Here is a 26,144-nt window from a genome sequence, read left to right as displayed (position 1 = left end):
ACCTGGCAGTTAGTCTAGTTAAATCATTAGAATGCCTACTATGTACCATATGTTAATATATTCCATACCACCCCTGCCCAGTAGATATATAATGTGAACCACATAGTAATTTTATGTTTTTAGTAGCCAGATCTTAAAAAGTTAAAATAGATGAAATTATTTAAATAACGTATTTTATTTAACCCAGTATATCCAAACTATTGTCATTTCAACATGCAATCAATATAAAATTATTAATGAGACACTACATTTTTTGTATTCGGTTCAGTCACTCAGTCGTATCCAAGTCTTTGTGACCTCATGGACTGCAGCATGCCACGCTTCCCTGTCCGTCACCAACTCCTGGAGCTTGCTCAAATACATGTCTATTGAGTCAGTGATGCCATCCAACCATCTCATCTTCTGTCATCCCCTTCTCTTCCTGCCTTCAGTATTTCAAGCATCAGGGTCTTTTCCAAAGAGTTAGCTCTTGGCATCAGGTAGCCAAAGTACTGGAGCTTCAGCTTCAGCATCAGTCCTTCCAATGAATATTCAGGATTGATTTCCTTTAGGATTGACCAATTTGATCTCCTTGCAGTCCAAGGGACACTCAAGAGCCTTCTCCAATACCACAGTTCAAAAGCATCAATTCTTTGGCACTCAGCTTTCTTTATGGCCCAACTCTCACATCCATACATGACTACTGGAAAAACTGTAGTTTTGACTAGATGGACCTTTGTTGGCAAAGTAATGTCTCTGCTTTTTAATATCCTGTCTAGGTTGGTCATAGCATTTCTTCCAAAGAGCAAGTGTCTTTTAATTTCATGGCTGCGGTCACCATCTGCAGTGATTTTGGAGCCCAAGAAAATAGTCTGTCACTGTTTCCATTGTTTCCCCGTCCATTTGCCATGAAGTGAAAACAAAGATCATGGCATCCAGTCCCATCACTTCATGGGAAATAGATGGGTAAACAGTGGAAGCAGTGTCAGACTATTTTTAGCCCAGTTATTTTTCTGGGCTCCAAAATCACTGCAGATGGTGACTGCAGCCATGAAATTAAAAGATGCTTACTCCTTGGAAGGAAAGTTATGACCAACCTAGATAGCATATTCAAAAGCAGAGACATTACTTTGCCAACAAAGGTTTGTCTAGTCAAGGCTACGGTTTTTCCTGTGGTCATGTATGGATGTGAGAGTTGGACTGTGAAGAAGGCTGAGCGCCGAAGAATTGATGCTTTTGAAGTGTGGTGTTGGAGAAGACTCTTGAGAGTCCCTTGGACTGCAAGGAGATCCAACCAGTCTATTTTGAAGTAGATCAGTCCTGGGATTTCTTTGGAAGGGATGATGCTAAAGCTAAACTCCAGTACTTTGGCCACCTCATGTGAAGAGTTGACTCATTGGAAAAGACTCTGATGCTGGGAGGGATTGGGGGCAGGACGAGAAGGGGACGACAGAGGATGAGATAGCTAGATGGCATCACTGCCTCGATGGACGTGACTCTGAGTGAACTCTGGGAGTTGGTGATGGACAGGGAGGCCTGGCGTGCTGCGATTCATGGGGTCACAAAGAGTCAGACATGACTGAGCGACTGATCTGATCTGATCTGATCTGATGGGATCAGATCCCATTATCTTAGTTTTTTTGAATGTTTGTACTGTCTTCAAAATCTAATGTAGATATGTAACATTTATCATATATTACAATCTGAATTAGCCGCATTTTAAGTTCTCAATACCCACATGCAGCCAGTACTTACTGCATTGGATAATGAAGTTTTATATAATTAATTATTTTATTAAAGATGTGTAATTAGGGCTTCCCTGGAGGCTCAGATGTTACTCTGCTTGTGATGTAGTAGACCTGGGTTCAATCCCTGGGTTGGGAAGATCCCCTGGATAAGGGGGTATGGCTACCCACTCCAGTATGCTTGCCTGGAGAATTCCATGGACAGAGGGGCCTGGTGAGCTACTGTCCATGGGGTCACAAAGAGTTGGACATGACTGAATGACTAACACTAACAACAATGATAGCAACATTTTGAGTGGCAAGCATTTTGGAAGGATTTAGAAGGATTGACTTATCTAACCCTCCTAATAACCTTCATCTATACCTGGGTTTCCCTGGTGATTAGAGGGTAAAGCGTTCGCCTGCAATGCGGGAGATCCGGGTTCAATCCCTGAGTCGGGAAGATCCCCTGGAGAAGGAAATGGCAACCCACTCCAGAACTCTTCCCTGGAAAATCCCATGGACAGAGGAACCTGGAAGGCTGCAGTCCATGGGGTCGCAAAGAGTCGGACACGACTGAGTGACTTCACTTTCACTTTCACTTTCATACCTGTACCTGAAGAAATATCATCATAAAAATGGTGAGTGACATCCTTGTCCACAGTGCTAGTATGTGGCAGAGTTGGATCTTGAATTCAGGTAATCAGAGGATTCCACATCCATGGCAGGATGGATTAACTGGGTGGTCTTCAGCAAGTCACTTCCCTGCATTTTGGTTTCCTCTTGTACAAAATAGGAAGAGAGGTGGAGAGGATTATCCAGAGTGGGTGTTGCAGGCCTTCATCTTCCTTTTTACTTGCAAACATCTGGCAAGACTGGCTCTTCTCTTCCCCTCTAAGGGGACTTGAGATTTACATTGTTCCTTCTCCAGGTTGGAACAATGTAAATCTACAGGGCTTCCCTGGTGGCTCAGAGATTAAAGCGTCTGCCTGGAATGCGGGATACCCGGGTTCGATCTCTGACTTGGGTTCGATCCCTGGGTCGGGAAGATCCCCTGGAGAAGGAAATGACAACCCACTCCAGTACTCTTGCCTGGAGAATCCTATGGAGGGAAGAGCCTGGTAAGCTACAGTCCATGGGGTCCCAAAGAGTTGGACACTACTGAGTGACTTCGATTTCACTTTCACTTTTCTCCAGGTTGAACAAAGTTCAGTTCAGTTTAGTCGCTCAGTTGTGTCCGACTCTTTGCGACCCCATGAATTGCAGCATGCCAGGCCTCCCTGTCCATCACCAACTCCCGGACTTCACTCAAACTCACGTCCATCGAGTCCGTGATGCCATCCAGCCATCTCATCCTCTGTCGTCCCCTTCTCCTCCTGCCCCCAATCCCTCCTAGCATCAGAGTCTTTTCCAGTGAATCAACTTTTCCCATGAGGTGGCCAAATACTGGAGTTTCAGCTTCAGCATCATTCCTTCCAAAGAACGCCGAGGACCGATCTCTTTTAGAATGGACTGGTTGGATCTCCTTGCAGTCCAAGGGACTCTTGAGAGTCTTCTCCAACACCACAGTTCAGAAGCATCAATTCTTCGGCGCTCAGCCTTCTTCACAGTCCAACTCTCACATCCATACATGACCAGTGGAAAAACCATAGCCTTCACTAGACGGACCTTTGTTGGCAAAGTAATGTCTCTGCTTTTGAATATGCTATGTAGGTTGGTCTTCCAAGGAGTAAGCTTCCCTGGTGGCTCAGAGGTTAAAGCATCTGCCTGGAATGCGGGATACCGGGGTTCGATCTCTGACTTGGGTTCGATCCCTGGGTTGGGAAGATCCCCTGAAGAAGGAAATGGCAACCCACTGCAGTACTCCTGCCTGGAGAATCCCATGGAGGGAGGAGCCTGGTAAGCTACAGTCCATGGGGTCCCAAAGAGTTGGACACTACTGAGTAACTTTCCTTCCAAGGAGTAAGCGTCTTTTAATTTTATGGCTGCAGTAACCATCTGCAGTGATTTTGGAGCCCCCAAAAATAATGTCTGACACTGTTTCCACTGTTTTCCCATCTATTTCCCATGAAGTGATGGGACCAGATGCTGTGATCTTCGTTTTCTGAATGTTGAGCTTTAAGCCAACTTTTTCACTCTCCTCTTTCACTTTCATCTAGGGGCTTTTTAGTTTCTCTTCACTTTCTGCCATAAGGGTGGTATCATCTGCATATCTGAGGTTATTGATATTTCTCTCGGCAATCTTGATTCCAGCTTGTGCTTCTTCCAGCCCAGCATTTCTCATGATGTACTCTGTATATAAGTTAAATAAGCAGGGTGACAATATACAGCCTTGATGTACTCCTTTTCCTATTTGGAACCAGTCTGTTGTTCCATGTCGAGTTCTAACTGTTGCTTCCTGATCTGCATATAGGTTTCTCAAGAGGCAGGTCAGGTGGTCTGGTATTCCCATCTCTTTCAGAATTTTCCACAGTCTATTGTGATCCACACAGTCAAAGGCTTTGGCATAGTCAATAAAGCAGAAGCAATGGCACTCCACTCCAGTACTCTTGCCTGGAAAATCCATGGACGGAGGAGCCTGGAAGGCTGCAGTCCATGGGGTTGCTAGGAGTCAGACACGACTGAGCGACTTCACTTTCACTTTTCACTTTCATGCACTGAAGAAGGAAATGGCAACCCACTCCAGTGTTATTGCCTGGAGAATCCCAGGGACGGGGGAGCCTGGTGGGCTGCCGTCTATGGGGTCGCACAGAGTCGGACACAACTGAAGCGACTTAGCATAGCATAGCATAGCATAGATGTTTTTCTGGAACTCTCTTGCTTTTTCCATGATCCACCAGATATTGGCAATTTGATCTTTGGTTCCTCTGCCTTTTCTAAAACCAGCTTGAACATCTGGAAGTTCACGGTTCATGTATTGCTGAAGCCTGGCTTGGAGAATTTTGAGCATTACTTTACTACTGTGTGAGATGAGTGCAACTGTTTGGTAGTTTGAGCATTTTTTGGCATTGCCTTTCTTTGGGATCGGAATGAAAACTGACCTTTTCCAGTCCTGTGGCCACTGCTGAGTTTTCCAAATTTGCTGGCATATTGAGTATAGCACTTTCACAGCATCATCTTTCAGGATTTGAAATAGCTCAACTGGAATTCCATCACCTCCACTAGCTTTATTCGTAGTGATGCTTTCTAAGGCCCAGTTGACTTCACATTCCAGGAAGTCTGGCTCTAAGTGAGTGATCACACCATCATGATTATCTTGTTCCAACAAAACAAGAGAAGACTCTACACATGGACATCACCAGATGGTCAACACCAAAATCAGATTGATTATATTCTTTGCAGCCAAAGATGGAGAACCTCTATACACTCAGCAAAAACAAGAGCAGGAGCTGACTGTGGCTCAGATCAGGAACTCCTTATTGTCAAATTCAGACTTAAATTGAAGAAAGTAGGGAAAACCACTAGACCATTCAGGTATGACCTAAATCAAATCCCTTATGATTATACAGTGGAAGTGAGAAATAGATTTAAGGAACTAGATCTGATAGACAGAGTGCCTGATGAACTATGGACGGAGATTCGTGACATCGTACAGGGATCAAGACCATCCCCATGGAAAAGAAATGCAAAAAAGCAAAATGGCTGTCTGGGGAGGCCTTACGAATAGCTGTGAAGAGAAGAGAAGCAAAAAGCAAAGGAGAAAAGGAAAGATGTAAGCATCTGAATGCAGAGTTCCAAAGAATAGCAAGAAGAGATAAGAAAGCCTTCCTCAGTGATCAATGCAAAGAAATAGAGGAAAACAACAGAATGGGAAAGACTAGAGATCTGTACAAGAAAATTAGAGATACCAAGGGAACATTTCACGCAAAGATGGGCTCGATAAAGGACAGACATAGTATGGACCTAACAGAAGGAGAAGATATTAAGAAGAGGTGGCAATAACTGTACAAAAAATAAAGGTTGAACAAAGGGGTCTTCTCAATCTGGACTTTTCTAGTTGGGGTGGCTCTGACTATAAATCTACAAACCTTGCAGCAGGATAGGGGAGCCCCTCCCATGCCCAAGAGCTGCTACATTTTCTTTTGACTTTCTTCTATTTTGTGCATCATGTCCAGCTTCAGTTTCTTGAGGCTTTGTTGAAAGAAAGGAAACTTGTTGCCTGGGCACTTGGTTTTAATTTTCTGTCTTCTTTTTCTTAGGCATGTTGTAGAAAGCTCCCCTTGCCCAAGGAAAATCTATATATTTCCATAATTTTCCTTGTCTTTCTCTCTAAGAAACGCAAAGAAAATAAGTGTCAACAAAATTTTTGCATATATAAATTTTAACAGCCCATACATGTCAACTAATCCTTTACCCAAGAAAGAAAGGCTTATTTCAAGTGATTGAAAGTTGAAACACTTAGGTTTTCATTCATGTTGTGTAATGGAATCACTGTGTGGACATTCTACCTTATGATTAAGACCATTTCTCAAATCCACTAAGTCTAATGTGTGCCTACTGTGTGCAAGGGTAAACCCCTGTTTTCTAGGAATGGATCTTCCACCAGAGAGGGTAAGGCAGATGTTCAACCAACCACAGCACAAGGTGAACCAGGTGCCTTAAGAGGGGTGCAAAATACTAAGAGAGCTCAAATACTGCTCAAATACTGCTACTGCTAAGTCACTTCAGTCGTGTCCGACTCTGTGCGACCCCATAGACGGCAGCCCACCAGGCTCCCCCGTCCCTGGGATTCTTCAGGCAAGAACACTGGAGTGGGTTGCCATTTCCTTCTCCAGTGCATGAAAATGAAAAGTGAAAGTGAAGTTGCTCAGTCGTGTCCGACTCTTAGCAACCCCATGGACTACAGCCCACCAGGCTCCTCCATCCATGGGATTTTCCAGGCAAGAGTACTGGAGTGGGGTGCCATTGCCTTCTGTGACTCCAATATATAGTTTGTAATAAATAAAAATTGTATAGAAGAGTCCCCTCATGGACAAAGGCATGGCAATCCACTCTGGAATGGACATTTTGGCTAACCCAATAGAACAGACCTTTAAAGAAATGTAGGGATTCAGTTAACAGAGAAGGCAGAAAGGACATTTCAGGAGAAGTTGTTTTGTTGCTGTTGTTTACTCTCTAAGTCATGCCTGACTCTTTGTGACCCACCAGGCTCCTCTCTCCATGGAATTTCCCAGGCAAGAATACCGTAGTGGGTTGCCATTTCCTTTTCCAAGGGATCTTCCAGACCAAGGGATTGAACCTGTGTCTCCTTCATTGGCAGGCAGTTTCTTTACCACTGAGCCACCAGGGTAGAGGCAGAAGCAAATGTCTCTGCGTGTATCCTGCACCACAAGTAGGAGGAGAGGGAAGTGGTGCGTGGCCTTCCACATGGATTGCAGGAAGTATGTAAGGATGCCAGGCAGTTTGGCAGACTCCTGGCACCAGTATCCTGCTCCTAGTCCTCCACCCAAGTGAGACAGCATTCATCAATCACAGCCCACATCTTTTCAACTGACCTCAGGAGTGCCTCATGAGATGAGATCAATTTGCCATCCCTGGTGCAGGGATAAGTGAGATAGAGCCTTGAATAGCTTGTTGACTAGTTAGTGGTTAATTGGATAGGCAATAGGGAGCCATTAAAGTCTTGTAAGCAGGGGAGTGACATGGTGGGAAATGAGAGCTGTAGTTCAGGATAATGAACTTGGCAATGCTTTCTGGGATGGATTAGAATAGTTATAAGAACGAAGGCCAACTATTTGGAAGATATAGTTTAGGTGAGTGATAATGTCTGGAACTGGAGTGATATGGTAGCCAAAGATAGGAAGGGCAGATATCACAGAGTTAGAATTGAAAGCACCTGGCAAGTCTAATAGGCTGTGGAAAGTGAAGGGCAGAAGTGAGAGAGGGGAGTCATAGCCAACTCTCCAGGTTCCTGGTAATGACCTTGGAATAAGAAAAACATGGAGTCATCATGGTAGGGGGAGTCTGTGATTAAAAAGGAGGTAGGGGAGTTCTGGTGAGTTTGGTGAGGGCAAGAGAAGTCTGCAAAGAATGATTTTTAGGCTTCTCTCTTCTACAAAGCACAGATTTTTCTAAGCCATTGTCTCAACTCAGTAGTGCAAAGTAAAATAACCATTTTTAAGCAAACAGTACTGCCCTTTCTCAATGAACAGAGTTTAAGGAAGGCTGCCATCTTTCCAAATATTTGGAAAATTGTAAAGCCTTACTTAGTAATCAGGGAAGGGACATGAGGGAAAGAAAGAAATATAATCTTAATCACTGCTTCCCCAATCCAAGTGATTTACACCTTAGCAACAATGATTGACAGTCAAGGAATGTATCTAACTCACTTTTATTTTTCCCTTGAGGAAAGCACTTGCGTTCCCAATTGTTTTAAATTGCAGAAGCAGTAATTGTTTTAGGAAGGCAGGAGAAGCGGCTTTTGGGAGCTGCAATTTACCGCTGAGGGGAATATGGACTCTATCTCTAACTAAGGTCACTAAGGCCATATTCAGGACAGTTTTTCCTGGGTAAACAAATACCAGTTTAGTCAAAGGAGAATAGCAAAGGAACCAATTAAAGGCCCAAGGGAATAAATTTCACCCAAAATGTTAATAAGCTGCTACTGGTAGCTAAAATGAGCCATAGATATTTTTTAAGCTGCTTGCATCCCAAATAGAATCATTAGTGAAATGTAATAGGAAAAGTTTGTTTTTCTCTCAAATATTTGAAAATATTTGGGGCCATGGATGTGTTTTGACATACTTACTGTCCCAGAGGAACTTGTTCATTACACTATGCACTTTGATATATATATTTGATATATTTACTTAGAAAAGTCAAATGTGACAAGCTAGGTCAGGTGCATCAAGAACTTTATTAACAGGCTAACACTAACCTGTTACAAAAGGTGTGAACGCTGCTCTGGAAATCTGTGCTTTGATGTATGGGGAAACCCACACATCTGATTTGGGGGGCAGGGAGGAGACGATCATGGCATTGTTTGTAGGTGCCAACAGACAGCCAAAAGCCAGGGTTCCTTGCAGAGACTGGATTAAGGTATCAAAACTGTTCACATCTCATTTACATCACTCCGAAGAGTGGACCACAGGTTTTGCTGATTAACACACAGACCATGGCAAATAGCATTGTGTATCTGAAATCAGACCAAGATCAGTAACAGTAACACAAACCATGTGTGAAGTTGGGCATATGGCGGTTCCTCTTAGGCTATTATCTAACTAGGTTTTTTTTCCTCTTATTTCTGAAAAGTCTTTTTTTCCAAACCAGGAAGTTAGCAAAAAGCAAAATGTTCCCTGATTCCCTCCCCACCCACCCCCTAAATACACATATTTATGTCACCTTCTGGTATATAACAATATTTTTTGTTGTCAAAATTTGTAAATCTTCTGAAAGAAAGGTGGGGGTATGTGTTAAAAATGTACTGATTTCATCATTGTCTCCGCAGGCAATAGGAAATGGTGGATTGAGTATTGAGACAAGAAAATCAAGCTACTACCACCTGAATATTTTCCACTCATCCAATTTGTACTGTTCCTTCATACTGGAGTTTGGGATCAAAGTAACACTGCTGCAGTTCTTTGCCACCCTTGGATTTCATTCAGCACCTACTATGTGCTGGGGAGTTTCAGTGAAAGCTGGGCGTGCAGAATGATGCCTACAATGATGTGACTTATTAAAAGCTGTTAATTATCTGAATTTTATCATCCAGATGTTATTAACGCCTCTCTAGTATATCTTTTATGGATGAGACTGTACATTTAATAGCAGTAGTACCATGGGAATTGACAATTAGCAGCTACGCATGAACTAGATGCAATGTGGCATATTTCATCCAGCTTAGATAGTCATCGACCAAACAGACCAAAGTTTTCTCCAGTAGAAATTGCCCTGCCAAGTGGTTTCTGGACCCTTCTCGGAGAAAACTGAGAAGGAGCTGAAAGGGACCTCTTCCAACCACACCAGAAATTGGCTCTCCGTGGCAATGCTAAACTCACACAGTTACATCAAAGCGATACGGGAAACCCACTGGACGTCCCATCCCAAAGTAAGAAGTGCCACACCCTCAGTTCCCCCAGCGCAGGTCGAAGTCCTTTTTAGCATCTCCTCAGTCCTGGGCTGGGCTGGCGGGGAGCTACCTGCGGGTCCCCAACGTGGATAATCGGATTTGTCTCTTCCCAGGCTGGCTGCTGATGGGGACGAGTTCTGCTCCCGAGAGAGTCCCAGAAGTAGGTACAGAATCAATCTCACGAATCTTAATTGCTGTCCCTGGGCCGAGGGAAGGGGAGGATTGGGGCACGGGAGGCTCTCCCTTCCTCCTCCACTCTTTTCCCCACCTCCCAAAATTGGCAGCCAGTCCGCGGCTCTCGGTCTGGGGTCTGGAGGGTGGGGAATGTGGGTGTGGGGGCCGGCTGGAGAAGCTCTCGCTAGCGCTGCCTGTGGCCAGACCCGCCTCCCATCCCCTCTCGGGCGCACACTCACGTCCACCCAGACACACTCCGCGCGCTCCCTTGCGCTCTCGCTCGCCCGCCAGCCGCCGCCTGCTCTCTCCCTTTTGCTCTCCCCGGTCTCCTTCTCCCTTTTTTTTTTTTTTTTTGGTACCATAGAGTTGCTCTGAAAACAGAAGATAGAGGGAGTCTCGGAGCTCGCCATCTCCAGCGATCTCTACATTGGGAAAAAACATGGAGTCAGCTCCGGCAGCCCCCGACCCCGCCGCCAGCGAGCCGGGCAGCAGCGGCTCGGACGCGGCCGCCGGCTCCAGGGAGACCCCGCTGAACCAGGAATCCGCCCGCAAGAGCGAGCCGCCCGCCCCGGTGCGCAGACAGAGCTATTCCAGCACCAGCAGAGGTAGGAGGCAGTGAGAGGGGCTGAGGAGGGGGCGGCGGGAGCCCCGGCGCGGAGCGGGGGGCGGCCGGGAGCGGGCGCCCGGGGCGCGGGGTCGGGGGCCGCGCGCTAGCTGGCCGCGGCGCCCGGAGCTCGGAGCACCCCCTTCCCCTCCCCCCTCCGCCCCCCAGAAATGTTGCAAACTTTTGCAGCCCGTTCTCGGGTTGCGGGAGGAGAGGGGGGCGGGGGAGGCGGCAGGAGGGTTGACAGCCGGCGGGCTCACCCCCCTGGCTTTGATTTTTTTCTGCAAAGAGAGGAAGAAAGCCGCGTTGCTCAAATTAAATACTCTCCCCCAAAATACGGAGGACCGGAGAGTGGGGGCCCGGGAAAGAAACTTTTAAAGCGGCAGTGTCCTTTTAAGAGGGGGGAAAAAAAAATCCCTTTGATGGCCATCCTCCTCCCCTTTTACCTTTTCTCCTCCTGACAGTGTCGGCCCGGGCAGCCTGAGACATGGTGGGTTTTCGGCCCCCCGCAGAGGTGAAAGGGGTGTTAGAAGTGAGAGATCAGGGCAGCCCCCCCTCCCCCGGGGTGGAAAGGGAGCGCTTCTGGACTTGGGGCGGGGGAGCGACGTGGTTACCTTCCCTGGAGCACAGCCGTGGATTTGGGATTTGGAAATAGGGCTGGGGGAAGCGGGGTGCTGGCGCGTGAGGTGCTCGCCAAGTTGTCTGGCGGGCGCCGCGAGGGGAGGTGCGCAAGTTTGCAGACCCGGGGTTCGCAGCCCGGCGCCCAGGCTGGCGGGGGGCGTGTGCGCGTCAGCGCGCCCGGGGCGGCGGCGGCGGTCCTGTGGGGCGCTCCACGCGCATTCGGAGTGAGCGTCTGCAAAAGCAAACAAGCAGAAAAAGAAAGATCGCAAGGCACCCAAACTTATTTCAGCCCTGGGAAATCCTTCCCTCGCCAAGCGTTTCTGCAAGAACCTGGGAATGGTCAGTGCGAGTTGAATGCTTGTTGGATAGTGCGATCGATGCCCCCCACCCCGGGCAATGTTTTACACACTTCATTTGTAGGATCTGTGTGTGTGTGTCTGTTTGGCGGGGGGGGCGGCTCCATGACCCCTCCTTGCTTTTTTTCTAATTAAAGTGGAGTGTTGGGAAAAGCTCATCCTCTTTCCTCTTTTTTAAAGGTATGGGAACCTGGTGTGGGATTTTTCTTTGGGAGGGGGGTTATTTGAAAACGCCCAGAGTTTATAAAGAACAGGATGGCTTTAATTACTGTTGTAAATAATGTATAAATCACGCCTGTCACTCCGGAGGAAGCCAGCTCGCACGAGCCGCCCAGGGCTGGGGGACAGAGATCTCCAGCCCCGGCTTGGGCACTGGCCCAGCGGACCCCCTCCTCTTGCCACTCAGCTTCAGGCAGAGATAGGGAGAGCTGGAAGAGGCAAGTGGGGGCCCCAGAGCCCCTCCTTTCCTCTCAATGTTAGAGTTGGAGGTAGGAATATGGCTGATCATGTGCTGGCTGTTTTACAGTATTCCCCCCGCCCCCCCCCCCCGCCCCACCTTAGCCACACCCCCTGTCCAGGCGCTTTCCCATTCACGGAATTCGAGTACAGTAAAAGCCATCAGGATGACACATGCGAAAAACATTTAATTAAAGGCGATTTCGGAAGAGCGAACACATCAAACCGCTGTTTAAGGGAGAGGGAGGGGGCAGCGAGGGTCGGGAGTATAGGAAGGGCGATGGGGCCGGGGGCCGGGACTTGCCGCTAGCTGGGTGAGTTTGTGTGTAGAGAGCTTTTGGCTGCAAAGAGTATATTTAGACCTGAGACGGTGGATTTGGAATGCGAGCGGGTTATGTAACAGGGTTAATCAGAAACACTGGAGAAAATCCCCTTCATGTGTTTCTGAGGCTTTTTTTTTTTTTTTTTTTGGAAGAGGGGAACATAGTATGTAGGAAGTCGCACTAATTTCTGGTTTGTGCTGCCACCCCCTCTGTCTTAGCCATCCCCCTCCCGTGTGTTATTAGCATCTTCAGGTGTCATTCTTGCCAGAAGGTGTTCTTGCAAGAGATCAGGGTGGCAGGCTGCAGAACCGACTAGCAAATCCGTAACTTGCTGTTCTTGCAAATTATATAACCGATGGGGCTTTCTCGGTACCACCAGCCCCGGAGGCTCAGCAACAAGGGAAGAGGGACAAAGTGCAGATAGGATGCATCTTGTGCAACTGACCTGCTGACCCACATCCCCTTGCCCCCTAGTGGGCCACCCCCCACTCCCTCTTCTTTGAACCCACCTCTTGTCCATCCCTCCGGAGAGTTAATGGGGGGAGGGAGAGGAGGTAAGGCCCAAACACTCAACTCACATCCTGCACGCAGGCACTCGGTTATATAACAGTCTGAATGGAAAAGGAAGGTCAGAGATGGAGGCATCCTTTAGCTAACACAGCAGTAGTAATAGCTTCCAGAAATTATGTGCATTTGCAGACTTTAACCTCAGATGTACTGTCTGCTCCTCGGGGGTACCAATCTTTGTGCATGTGAGCTAGGGAGAAAAAGAGGGAATGTGTAAGTATGCTCAGTAGATGAGAGTGATTTGAAAATGGGAAATGTTTGGGTTTTCAGATGATGTAATGGAATTGGCAGAATATGCAAGTCGGCTCCCAGAGTGTAAGCGGCAAGAAAATTGGAGCTGGCATCCAGTATTAATGTTGCATAAATTACAATATCGGAAAGAAATTAACCTACACACTAGGTGATTACGCCTTTTTAATACTTAAAGCATACAGGCACACAACGCAAAAGGAAAAGCAAACACCATCACCTTAAAATCAGCATTTTCAACCTCAAGGAGGGTTGAGTGGAGACTTTGGCCTTGGGTGAAGAGAGCCGCTTTCTGATCTGGGGGATGCTTTCCTGGGAGGTAGCGGGGTTAGCTTCCAGGCAGCCAGTGTTTGCAGTCTGCAGAGATTGTGGTCAGGATTCTCATGACATTGAGGTGACCTCATGAGACATTACCTAGGTAGACTTGAAGCTATTGCTGGATTCTAAACTCCTGGGAATCCACGGGTGAATGGACCGTGCACCATTAGTGCCTGCACTTCCAAAATCAAATATGTGACTTTATAATCTGAAAGACGGCCTCCCTTTCTTTTTACAACGGGGCAGGGTATGTTAGCATTTTCAGCAGAACTGTTTTGTTTTCAGGGTGTTTTTAATGATGGCTGTTGTTGTTCAGCCCATCTTTCAGCCCAATGAAAGGGAAGAAAGGCAGGAGACAACATGGGAAGTAAGAATGAAGCGGAAGAACCACAGCGAATCTTTAATTTAACAAGGCTTTCAGGGGCTTCAGGGAGCCCTGAGCATTGTGACATAACTGTTGTTAAAAACCCTCTTCCACAATCTCATTAGTATATGCATGCCAGAAACTTACACATTCTACCTCCCTAAAGTTATCCTCAGGGGACTGTGTGCCACATCGGTGGTCTGGAACACCGGTGCTGCAGGTGGATGGCTGATAGGGCAGGCTGACCTAAGGGAAAAATTGAAGCCAAAAGATGGGATTAACACTGAAAAGCTCAGTTGGGTTGAGATCGAACCCCCTGGAAGCTGAGCTTAGATTGACTTATAATCAGTTAACAAGTTTAGTTGTAGCCCTGAGGACTTCTAGACCCACAGGAATCTTTGCCTCTCAAAGTACTTCTCCACAATTCACCACTTCAGTCTAGGCTGATTCACTTTCTGGTCGGTGCTCTTGCCTGGCAATTTCGAGCGTTTTCTAGAGATTGATTCTCAGATGAGCTTTTCTTACGTGGACCTGGCTCTCCCCAGTGAACAAATGATGCCCTGTAGTTTAAGGAGCTACTGGCTGGGATAAAATTCTGTGCCAGGGGGATGGAATAATTATTTTTTAAACTAAGGGACTTTCATTTTCCAGTAAATTGCTCATAAAAACATTTATAATTATACCCTTTAAAAATGTAATAGAATAATTTTAGAAAATGCATTTGAGGATGATTATGAAAACCTTTTCTGTTGCTTCCCCCTTCTTTCTTAAAAAGAATTGAATTATTAATCCAGAAGTCAAATCCTGAGTGGCTAAAAATGTTTACAGCAGACATTTTTTTTTTAAATATTAGTCACCTGCTGGAATTTTCCAAAATCTTCTGGTGTTAAGAGGAGCCCTTGGCTTTAGAAAACATCTTGGTTTCTGAAACTGAAATATGGAGGTTGCAGGGACGGACCCCCCTAACCAAGAGACATTAAGCTTGTGTTTTCAAGTCGGTAGAGCTGGGGGGTACAGTGCATACTGCTGTTTCTACACCAGACTCCTAAGAGGGATGTAGGGAGGTATAGGATTGTTAATTGCAATAGATAGTGCCTCCGAATGCAGATATTCAGAAGGTCTTTGGTGACAGCTGAATCGTTTTTGAAAGCAAACTGACTCCTGTCCAGAGCTAGCCTTTGGACTGTGAATCAGGCAAGCCCAGGTGTTCTCCATGAGCCATACTCGGTCACTTCTGAGTTAAGATGCACAGTTTTCTCCTGATTCTCCCATTCTTACCTTGAAGAAGTTGTGTGTGTGATGTTGGAAGGACTGACTAAGTTGGGTGTTGCTTAGAACCCTGTTGATGGAGTGTGGGCCATTATAGCACGTGCCACTTTTTCTGAAGGTGCTGTCCCCAACCCCCACCATTTTTCCAGTCTCCTTCTAAGCTCATCTATGTATTTCTGTCTGTGGAAGCAAAATACTTAACTACATTTCAGGTATCTGGGAGAGAGTTGTAATGTGATTGCCCCATGTGCAAAATTTTTTATAGAAAATGCCACTGTTCTCAAATATCGTATCCTCTTTGTCTTGTACAAGCCAGTGTGCAGAGACTCTGAGGTAGACAGCATCCTTCCTCCTGGAGGGACCCCTGACCCATTCATCCCAGATTAGAGATAGGTTCCTGTACAGCCAGAAGAGTCTGCTTTGAAAGGCCTTCAGGTGCCAGAGCGAACACCAACCTCGAATGTACAGTACCTTTCTGAAAATGAAGACTGTCTTCCTTGCTGAGAATTTAAGAACAACCTCCTCTCTGCTTCTCTCTGTCTCCCCAAGATGTTCTCCCTTCCATCATTTAAAATAAAATGTTTTTTTTTTTAAATGAAGATTTGTTTTATTTTTCCCTTGGTATCTCATTCAGAAGGGCAAGTGTTGGTTTGAAATGAGCTGTTAAAATGTTCACCCATCTTATTAAGCTGTATGTTAAGAAAAATACAATTGAATCCTTGTGAATTAATGCTTGCCCAGAACTCTCCAGATAATGAGTGTTCAAGCATTGATTAAGATACAATAAACCATGATTTTTCTATAAGAGTATCAAAGCATCACTGATGAATTTGTTTTTCTGGCACAGTGAGCAGAAGCACTTCTTGTCTTTTCCTTATCAAATGTGTTTGAAAGTGTGCTGGTCCCCTTTCCTGCCCTGGGAAGAACACTGGGGATGTAATTGAATCTTTCTTAGAGATTTGGGGATCCTTAGGGTACCGCAGGCTCACTGTTCTGAGGATGAGTTCTGATTGTACATTATAGAACTGTAAATGGAGACGGTGTTAGAGATTGGGCTAAATCTGTCCTGATTGTAGCTTGGAAATGGTTGGTGGTTTGCTTGTTTTTTTTTTTTTTTTGGTTAAATCCTCAATATCTGTCTGTTTTGTTATTTACCTCCCTTGCTCTCTGAGTTGCAAGTAGCAGAATAGAAATTCATGTCAGTTAGTTGATTCTGGTTAGTTAAGGTTTTTACTTTAAAATTTCAATCCAAGTCTAGGCGCTAATTCTTTCTCTAGAAAATGTAAACTCATTCTCAAAAATTTAGCAAAGCTATTGTATTTACAAATAAGTTATGTGCTGTATTACCATAACATTATGCAGTTTTTTCCCTGTGTAATGGTACACAGAAATATCAACTAATTTTGCTTCTTCCTTATATGTGTTGAAAGGGTTTCATCAACCCTGAAAGTTAGGAAGTTCTAGAGTTAGAAGGAAGACTTTTAAGAATGTCAATAAAGAGCATATAGATTTCCCCAGAGGAAGCTGTCTATCCAAGCTTAGGCCTTTGTTCGCTGGACAGTGTGGTACCGCATCATCAAGGGCTGACTTTCTCAGGGCCCTCCCAGCTGACTTAATGGTTGTCCGTAGTTATCTTGTGATATCTTTGATATCCTACTGTCGAAAATTCAGCTTGGGAGTCTTGGTGTTCTTTTGTGACAGCCTTGTTGTTATTACTTTGCTTTTGGAGTAAAGACACCAAGGAGGTTGTCTCAAGAAATGGTTAGAAAAGTGGAGTGAGGCATAATGAAGTATAAATGTACCATACCCCGTGGGTTAGGCAGGCTCCGTTCCAGGTCTGGCTCTTACGTGCGTGCTAATGTTAAAAGGAATTATAGGTAGCAATTCCCTTGTGTTGGTGGAAGAACATATTTTTTTCCTAACATACGTTTATGGCCTCCACTGACACATCATTATTACAAACCGTCTCGTCACATTATGTGCTGTGGCACATTGGCAGTGGCGTGGCCCTGCAGTCTCCTGGTGGTTGTCTTGTCCACATAAAGTGGCCTCCGAGGCACTGTCTGTAGGGCCCACAACAATGGAGAGGACAGGTTCCACACAGTCTGAGAAGTGCTGGAGGCCTCCAGGCCCTCCCAGGCAGTTGCTACACCCATGCTGCTTTCCCTGGAGCTCAGAGGAATAATCAAGGTGTAGAGGATTTATAATCGCCAGCCTCCAGTCATCTCTAACTGCGTGATTGGGCATCGGAGTTTTGATCATCAATGATCATGAAGTTTTTGAAAACAGTTAGGAAGTGCCTGCATCCGTGAACAGACCGTGATAGATGAGGTTCTTCCTGGGCACCAGGAAGGGTACCGCCCAGTGCAGGATTCTCACGCCTGTGAAAGAAGGCAGCGCACTGTTAAAAATACCTAGCTTACTTCGGGGGAGGATTTGGCTGAATACTGATGAAGTTTATGAAATATGAATGTTGTGAAGTTGCTGTACGTAAGTGGTAGGCGTGTGTGAAAGAAGTAAGAAGCAATAAAAGGGTGTATAAATGACACCCTGAAACTTGATGGACTTGTGTATGTGACAAGAATGGTGATGTTTGGTTCTGTGCCTAATGGGGGAGAATAAACTGGCTTAAAATCTATGTGTCAAACTCAATGTGGGACTAAAAATTAATACATATAGAGTCATTTGACTTATAAGCAAAGAGTGCTACTGAGGAGAATCAGGCAGGTTGCAAAGAATAGAGGGGAAACGGAATGGGGGAGAAACAGGAGGGGCCAACACTTGAATTTATAATAAAGTATGCTAATCACTGTTTTAAATAATCCAGACTATTAACGACTAGGTAGAGAATTGCTGCTAGGTAGAGAATTCATTATAGGCCAACAAAAAGGTATCGCTGCGAATTTTAGGTTGTGCGCGAGAAATCCTCTTGATCCCCAAAGCATAAATGCATGTACCGAGAAGTAGAACTGCACACATTGTAATTTTTTCTGTCTTATCCTGATTAATTGACAGCCGACTGTATGCCTCTTTCCTGAAGGTGACTTTACAATCTCCAGACACAGACATTTCTCTCAGAAGTGGAGTGAAGGAAGGAGAACCACATACTAAAGTGTGTTTCGCTGGGTGAAGTATTTGGGAGGAGGGAAGATAAGAGTGGTGGAACAGGGGAAGGGGGTCGTGCGTACAGAGATTAAGGATGCTGCCTTTTGGGGGCTGGGGAGTGGGGGCTGCGAACCAAGGAAGGGAATCTCTAGAGGGAAGGAGACTTACGTGCAAAAGAGAATGAAATTAGCATTGACTCTGTAATGGCTGGGAACGTGCCTTTCTAATTTTAAATTATCTTTAACAAGGACGATGAACAGAGGAAAAGTTGACACTTTGAGAAGTTATGACGAACTTGTCGAGAATGCCAATTGACAAAGGCAGGTAAGGGAATACTTGGAGCAACAGAACAAGAACAGGTCTGAAGGGCAGGCCGATGTGCTTCCGAGTGTGTTAAGGGAATTGGCGGGCGTGTTTATTGACTCTTCTAATTAGTTTTAAAGAAACCTGAAGAAATGGACAGAGATGGAGAAGAGACGCCCTGATGGGATGCCGCCATTCCAGGAGCAAAGAGACCTGTATCATCCCTTAAGATCGATGCCAATCATGGGGAGGAGTGACTGCTTAAAAGTTAATGGATTTCTGAGAGTCAAATCAGAGAAGAAACAAGGGTATATTTCACAAGTTTAAAAACTTTTAAATAAACTGCATTGCTTTTCATTTTCACTGTACAATCATAAAGCCAGTGAATGATGGTAAGAAGGCCACAGTGACAATACAGCATGTACTCCCAGGAAAGTTTGCATGACAAGGATAATATATCTGAAAGGACAGGGCACCTGGAAGGGTGAACTGCCCATAACTCTCAATTGTGCAGGTAATGAAGCAGGGGGAAAGCACGGCAAATGAAATACTTTGATCATCAAAGACGATGCTTCTTTCAGTGATCATATTGGTTGACTGATGCTGACAAGGGTGAAATTGCCGGAATTGTATTTTACCGTTTCTGGCACTCGTGACCCACTTTGGATAAGCACGTTTCTTTGAATAAGCACAGAAAGTGCCTCAAGATTGGTGAGCTGCTAAACTTTCTCGAGACTCCCAGGAGATTCAGTATAACAAATGGGGTTCCCCTGAGAGGACTCTAGAAAATTCTAAAGCTTGATGTCTAATCTTGAGCGTGAGGGTACATGTTCACATATATGTAGGGCTCACTCATGAGACTGCCATTGGTCATGTTTTATTAGACTAAAACCTGTTAGAGCCAGCAGGGGTCTTATGAATCATCTCATCTACCCTCTCTCCCCTTTTAAACTGGCTTTCACAGAGGTCAGAATATGCCTGAGGCCCCATTCCTAGTAGGTAACAAGGCTGTGACTAGAACGCAGATCTTCTTCCTCCCTAACAATGTTCCTTCCACTTGTATGCTGTGTCAAGATGCTCAGAAGTTCCAGTAAGTTCCTTTCCACCAGGAGATGCCCCCCTCTGAGGCTATTACAATAGGTATCAGTTAACCAAGCCTTAGGTGGAGATACGTTTGAAGGTCAACACACTTTGTCTTGGCTGTGCATCAATAGCAGAACATTCTCAGTATTATTATTTTTTAATCCCATCGGGCATTTTTATTATTCTTTAAAAATTAGCTAGTAAGCTTGTGGCTCTGCCAGTAAAGCCATTCAGGGGCATAGTGAAAATTGTGTCTGCATCTCCTGCTCTGATTTAATAGAAAGTAAAATAAGGGATGTAGAGTACGGCATTCTGTTCTTAGAGCCTTTAAACTCTCCGGAGCTGGAGGCAGCCAGCCCTAGCTGTACAGTGGGGGAGGGCGTCTCTCAGCAGCTGTCATCTTTCCTCAAGGCAGAGGGTTTATCTGGGCTGTTTATGGGGATGCTCCTGAGCAAGTCTGCAAATGGGATACTATGTAGTCAGTAAAACTCATGTTGTAGTGGAAGATGCTTGGGATCTTGTGCTTAGTGAAAAGTCACAGCTTTCATAGTAGTATGCATGGAATGGGATCATTTTTATAAAAACTGTGTGTGTGTGTGTATATGTTCGCATGGGCCCAAATGTACATAAATGATGAAATGATAAAGTGGTCATCTCTGGATAGTGGGGTTATCTATGAGTTTCTCTTTCTCTCTGCCCTTCTCTATTTTCCGAGTTTCTTGCATTAATGTGTGTATTATTTTTGTAACTGGAAAAAAAATAAATCTAATTTTTTTTCAAAGAGATTGTGTGTTCTGAAACTGATGCTACTTTGAGGGAACTGATTCTGAACTTTTAGTATGTTGCAGAGAATTTCATGATGTTTCAGGATGAAGCAAGTTTTCTGGCCCAAAGAGCAGCACCTTTGATGGTTGTATTTAGCCAGGAAAACAAAAGTCATTCAGCTTGGATATGAAAACAAGTGTCCTCATATTGGAATTTCTTGCCCTTCTAGTGCAGTGTCCTTCATGTGTTTATTATGAGAAAAACGCAATATATTGAAATCCAGTACACAGATATATCACACACATCAATAAACTTTGCATATAAATTATCCATTACCTGCAATGCTCTGTTATTTTTCCTCTATTATTTAAAGACAAAATACAAGTCGTGAGCCACCAGATTGGTTTCACCGTCTATATGGGTGGCTCCATGAAGTTGAAAACCCGTATCCTTGGCATGAGGCTGAAGCAGCCTTTCTGTGGGCCATGGCCTGACTGGGAGGGAAGAAGGGAGGGAAGGAAGGAGGGAGGGAGGTTTTTCCATAGTTACTGATGTGGGACTCCAAGTGTTACTTTATTATAATTTCAAGGAAGAGTTGAGGGAGGGAAAATAAGGTAAATACTTGTTATTTGTAATCATTCAGGATCTTTATGCCCTTTTAGAACATGCTCATTAACATCCTATTTCATTTAGACACGCATCTGTCTAGTCTGGTTCAGCATATAGATTCTGGGAATCCCTTTGCTTGCAGTTTGTCATCACTGTGTACAGGCACGAGGGTGGTATTCTTTCAATCAACAAAACTTTACCGAGCACCTTCTCTGTGCCAGGCACTGTGCTAAGTAAGCTCTGGGAAGAAAGCAATAGACTAGGGAACTCAGAATCCCTGCCTTGCTTGATCTTAAGTTTTCCTCGTGACATCTTGGTGTAGCCCGTTGTCTGGGTCTCCTTTGACCAAAGATTTATAAGGTTTCTCTTCCACATCTGTCTTGACCTCAGCCTCTTTTATCTCTCTCTATTCCTAGTATGGGCTAGGGCTAAAGAATCTGCCAGCGTTGCAGGAGAGCCAGGTTTGATTCCTGGGTTGGGAAGATCCCCTGGAGAAGGGAATGGCAACCCATTCCAGTTTTTTTGCCTGGAGAATCTCATGGACAGAGGAGCCCGGTGGACTACAATCCATGGGGTTGCAAAGAGGCAGACACAACTGAGGAACTAACACTTTCACTTTCTTTTCTCACTAGTACAGGCCCTCCTCCTCCTCTTCCTCCTCTTCCCCATCTGAGTTCCCACTTTTGGTCCAATCTCCTTGCTTCCTGAGATCCTACAGTCATTCTAGCTCCTGATAAGACTCACGCTCTCCCTCTTGTAGTTCTCTTTTACAGTGTTCAGACACATAGATGACCTTGCTCACTCAATCAACATGTCACTTCTTCCTTTCCAGGTTTCTTTACATTGTCTTCTAGTATTATTTCCTGGGCAAGAGTCAGGTCCTCCCAAGAAGATGAGCTCCATGATGTATTCCTTCACAGCTCAACGCCTTGCAAAAAGTAGGTGCTCATCAATTGTACAGATTGTCTCCCACATTGCCCTGGAGAGCTCTTTGTCATCTCAGAATATTCAGGTCTGCACTTCTTAGAATATTCAGCTCTGTAATCACAGCTTCTACTTGCTCCTACCTCCAACTGGGTCTTGGGTTTGGCCCCAGCCACCCTAGTTTGTCCCACTTCTGTCTCTCTTGGGTCCACCAATCCTGCCCTCTGTTGTGGCAGGCCCAGGCCTGCTCCAGTCTTGAGCAGCTCAGACCATGATGAACAGCTTGCGTGGTTGTTACCAGCCTGCTGGGAGTGGGGCCCAGGTGTGCTAACTGTGTGACCTTTGGTAAGTTCATTCACCACTCAGTCTTTTCCTTATGTCACCTGAAAACTGGGGATGTTAATGATGCTGGCTTCCCAAGGTGCTTGAGAAGCTCACCTGTGAGGATGCCCATACAGCTTCTGGCGTGATGCCTGGCACACATCCAGTGTCACTCTGGTGACGGTGGTGATGGTGAAGCACATCCAGAAGCAGAGCCCTTCCACCTACCTCTCCCCATCTCCTCAGGTCTGCAGCCCCTTTTGCTTCCTGTTTCTGATTGGTTGCTCTGTGAAATTAATGAGTTCCAGGACATCAAGGGCCTTTCATTTAACTACCAGTTCTCTCTCCTGGACTGGATCCTATGCCAGTCCCTCAGTTCATCTGCCATAGGCTAGATCCTGCCAAGTTCGGATGAATCACTTAAGTTCAAGCCCATCAGCCACTTGTTGGGTTTCCCAGAGGTTATACGCCATACCTGCAACTGAACAAGAGGAGAGTCCCACTTCTGCCTGCTCCCCTCCCCTTTGTCCTCCCTATTCCCATAGTACTGCTGACTGCCCCCTCCAACCATCGAGGCTGGGGGAGGACCCTCCACCCACTGTGCTCGGTGTTCTCTCATGTCTCATTTCTCAGCACCCCATCTTTGCCTGTCCTCCCTTCCCCCGTAGTCACTTTCTCCTCCCTGCCAAAAAATCACATTGGAGAAGCCTGTCTGCAAGGGTTCCCATTCAGCTTGCTCTACATTAATGCTCCACTATGGTGACCCACTGCTGAGTCTTTCACTTGTAATGTAATCTAATAATTTACATGCACTTTGTAAGCAATACTCTCTGAGACTCACAACCTGCTTGAAATCACTCTGCTGTTACAGTATTTGAGCTGATGAGAGAACAGCGTGAGAAAGAGTAGTTATTGGGACTACAATGACGTTGGGTAAATCTGGGAAAATAATGTTAGCACAAGATGAGGGTGTGCTGATGGATTATAATATCCTTTCTTAGAGAATCAGTTAAGCTTGCTAAGGGTCTTTGATTGATTTTTGGCTTGTAATTGGACTAGGCTAGGTCAAAGTGTGGTGGGGTAGAAGCGTAGGAAGCTAGAGGAAGTGAGTCAGGCATGGAATCCTGTCTTCCTGGGATGCTGTGAAAATGTTTTCATTTTGATATACTATATGACTTTTACAGAATTAATTGGCACAGTGATTAGGTTGTTTTATTTCTTCACTCAAACATGTTGGAAGCTGATTCTAATGTGCAGTAGTAATGAAAATAGAGTAATGCTGTAATAATAGTGCTATTGTAAAGTGAATTACACCATTAAGCATCTATTTTGTCTAATCTGTATTGTGATGGTGTGGGTGATACACACATACAGACTTAGAGTAGCTGGTCTTTAAGAAGCAGACTCTAGCAGAGAAGCCCCAATCCTATAATACTGACCAGTCAGGGAATGAAAATAAACCGCTGTTCAGTGAAAAAGTAAGTTTTTATATCTTCAAATATACACATATTTTCATACACATATACACACACAGGCATATACATATTGTACCAGTCAGGCAGATCAAAAAGAAAATGCGTGATTAGCATTAAAGTGCTTGCTTGTGTTGCCTTTTTAACAACTTGGTTGGTTTGCCTGGGGACAGGTATCAGTTATGGCTGACCAAGTCAATTATAGTATCAAGGATAACGTTTGAAAACAAGGCTTCGTGTATTCGTTTCAGCCTTTTCATCCTTATTATCATGTCTGAGAGCCTCTATTAATGGACATGTCTCAAGTTGGGGAAAAAGCATTAAGGACCCAGAACTGCGGTCATTTTATTCTGTCATTCATCTCCCAAGAAGGAACACTGGCCAAACAGCTTCTGCCATAGCAGAAAGATAAAGACATATTTTTATGCCTTAAGTCATTAGCTAACCCTTGAGCAGAAATGGGATGTGTGAAGGCAGCCTCAGATATGGCTGCTCCCAGTGGGGCATGTGAATTACTCTTCACTTTGGTTCCAGGGACTTTAGCCCTGAACCTGCAGGAGGATTGGCATCACCAGGCAAGTTTGGCAGTAAATGAACATGGATTTCCAACCATGTCCAGGGAGGTCCTGAAGACTTACTTGGTTCATCTCTGGACTCGGTTTCTGACTCCATTACCCCCTTTCCATGTTTTCGTGCAGAGGCCATCTGGAAGGGATTTTGATGGTGCTCTGCACTTCTCACCTGCCCTCACTCCATTGTTGTACATCAGTAGCATTGTCAGTCAGCACCCCGACCTGGTGATCTGAAACCCCAGAAAGCCCTCATCCGAAGAGTTGAGATTTTATGTGAGCATGCTCAGTCGCTTCAGTTGTGTCCAACTCTGCGACCCAATGGACTGTAGCCCACCAGGCTCCTCTGTCCATGGAATTCCACAGGCAAGAATACTGGAGTGGGTAGTCATTCCCTTCTCAAAGGGATCTACCTGATTCAGGGACTCCTGCATTTGCAGGCAGATTCTTTACTGTCTGAGCCACCAGGGAATCTGAGATTTTATATAGTTTAAGATATATTTACCTTTCATTATATAATGCTTACTCTGACAATCAAAAATATCAAAAGCAAATTTTCTTCATAAACAACTGAGCATTTTCTGTATCTCAGATCAACCGTGTTGATTTTTAAACTCCATGAGCATTTGAGGAGAAAGTACACAGCATCCATGGCTGGCATCTGGATTAAGAAAATAGTAAAGAAAGTTTATTGCAGATTTTGGTAAAAAAAATCAGTATCATATCATTCCCAATAAAATATTACAATGAAAATTACCATGGTGTTTGACAACATGTTGGTATTAATTGGTCTTGTCCGTTACTATTTCTCAGTAGCAAACACACTCTGGTTTTAGCGTTAATTAGTTACAGCCTTTATTGAAGTCACATTTTGCTGCATCAGCTCAGTTTATCTTCTCTTTGGTCTCAGTTCCTGGAGGGCAGTGTTGTAGACCGTCTTGAGTCTTCTGTACATCTCTGTCTCTTATTTGGGCATTCAGTGAATGCCTTCAGGATGCTAGTGACGGTACAGTTTAGAATCAATATGTGAAAAATGAGCCAGCCAAGGCACAACAGGGATGAGACAAGAAAATCTGATATTCTTCGAAAGCTTCAGATGTTTAAAGGTGATGCAGTAAATTGCCTTCTTTCATTGATGCATCAGGTATTAATTGAGCACTTACTATGTGCCAGATCCCCTCTTGGTCAGTGGAGGTACAGAGTTGAATGAAAGGAACTGATGAACAGAAAAGACACATTAACTAGTAATTTAAAAAAAAATATGGAGAGGGCTATAATATTTTTAAAAAATTATAATGCACATAAGAGGGCAAAAAGACTTCAAAAGGAATCAGGGGAAGCTCACTGGGTTCATCTGCCTAATTTTTTGAAAAATGGCGAGTGATTTGGCTAGAGGGCAAAAAGTGAGCCGGTGTTTGAGGCCAAGTTTCATGAAGTGCAGGTTCATGAGACGTTTAGGTTGATGAGTGCAGTTGAGCCTTGCCGAAGAAAGGACCAGGAGATGAAGATGGAGAAAGAAGGCAGGGACCCAGCTAAGCTTTTTGGACCTTTTTCTAGGGCAAAATTTTGAGCAAGTGAAAAATACCTTGTTTCTTTTTGATAGAGTAGTTAAGGGCTTCCCTAGTGGCTCAGTCTGTAAAGAATCCACCTGATGATGCAGGAGACTCGGGTTTGATCCCTGGATCAAGAAGATCCCCAGGAGAAGGGAATGGGTACCCACTCCAGTATTCTTGCCTGGAAAATCCCATGGATGGAGCCTTGTGGGCCACAGTCCATGGGGTCGCAAAGGGTTGGACATGACTGAGAGACTGAACACACACACACAGAGTACTTAAGCCTAAGTATGTTGAAGTTGGGGTGGAGGATTGATGGTGAGAAGGAGCCAAGTCAGGGGATGTCCGTGGTGATTCTGGAGAGACAT

General features: G+C 45.0%; 2 protein-coding genes across 6 annotated transcripts in view; one reads left to right on the top strand and one right to left on the bottom strand.

The window, feature by feature from the left end:
* Positions 1-9,441: 9,441 nt before the first annotated feature.
* LOC147364552 (uncharacterized) lies at positions 9,442-11,924 on the bottom strand. Its single transcript, XM_086321314.1, has 4 exons — positions 11,796-11,924; positions 11,164-11,402; positions 10,185-10,367; positions 9,442-9,971 (listed from the first exon to the last, which is right to left on the bottom strand). Exons 3-4 carry the CDS (start codon positions 10,353-10,355, stop codon positions 9,705-9,707), a joined length of 438 nt encoding a protein of 145 aa, XP_086177440.1. The 5' UTR covers positions 10,356-10,367; positions 11,164-11,402; positions 11,796-11,924; the 3' UTR covers positions 9,442-9,704.
* The window catches only part of RORA (RAR related orphan receptor A), an 809,419-nt gene continuing 793,615 nt past the window's right edge, over positions 10,341-26,144 (top strand). For 3 of the 5 annotated variants that reach the window (XM_086321298.1, XM_086321292.1, XM_086321300.1), the window contains exon 1: positions 10,367-10,550. In XM_086321298.1, the coding sequence (XP_086177424.1) occupies positions 10,385-10,550 (166 nt within the window). In that variant the 5' untranslated portion in view covers positions 10,367-10,384. Of the gene's footprint in view, positions 10,551-26,144 lie in introns of all 5 variants that reach the window. The other 2 variants (XM_086321296.1, XM_086321290.1) reach the window with 1 other exon arrangement.

The sequence above is a fragment of the Bos grunniens genome, chromosome 10 (genome assembly GCF_055505025.1).
Source record: "Bos grunniens cultivar Pamir isolate PY7600 chromosome 10, Bosgru_T2T1.0, whole genome shotgun sequence".
In the NCBI taxonomy this organism is placed as follows: Eukaryota; Metazoa; Chordata; class Mammalia; order Artiodactyla; family Bovidae; genus Bos; species Bos grunniens.
This window is presented reverse-complemented; position numbering and strand designations above follow the sequence as displayed.

Bases quoted from the DNA above. Each gene is read 5' to 3' on its own strand.
- LOC147364552 (XM_086321314.1), bottom strand. From the start codon at position 10,355: ATGGCGAGCTCCGAGACTCCCTCTATCTTCTGTTTTCAGAGCAACTCT. The intron at 9,972-10,184 runs GTGAGTGTGCGC...CCCTCGGCCCAG, and splicing joins CGGAGTGTGTCTGGGTGGAC to GGACAGCAATTAAGATTCGT.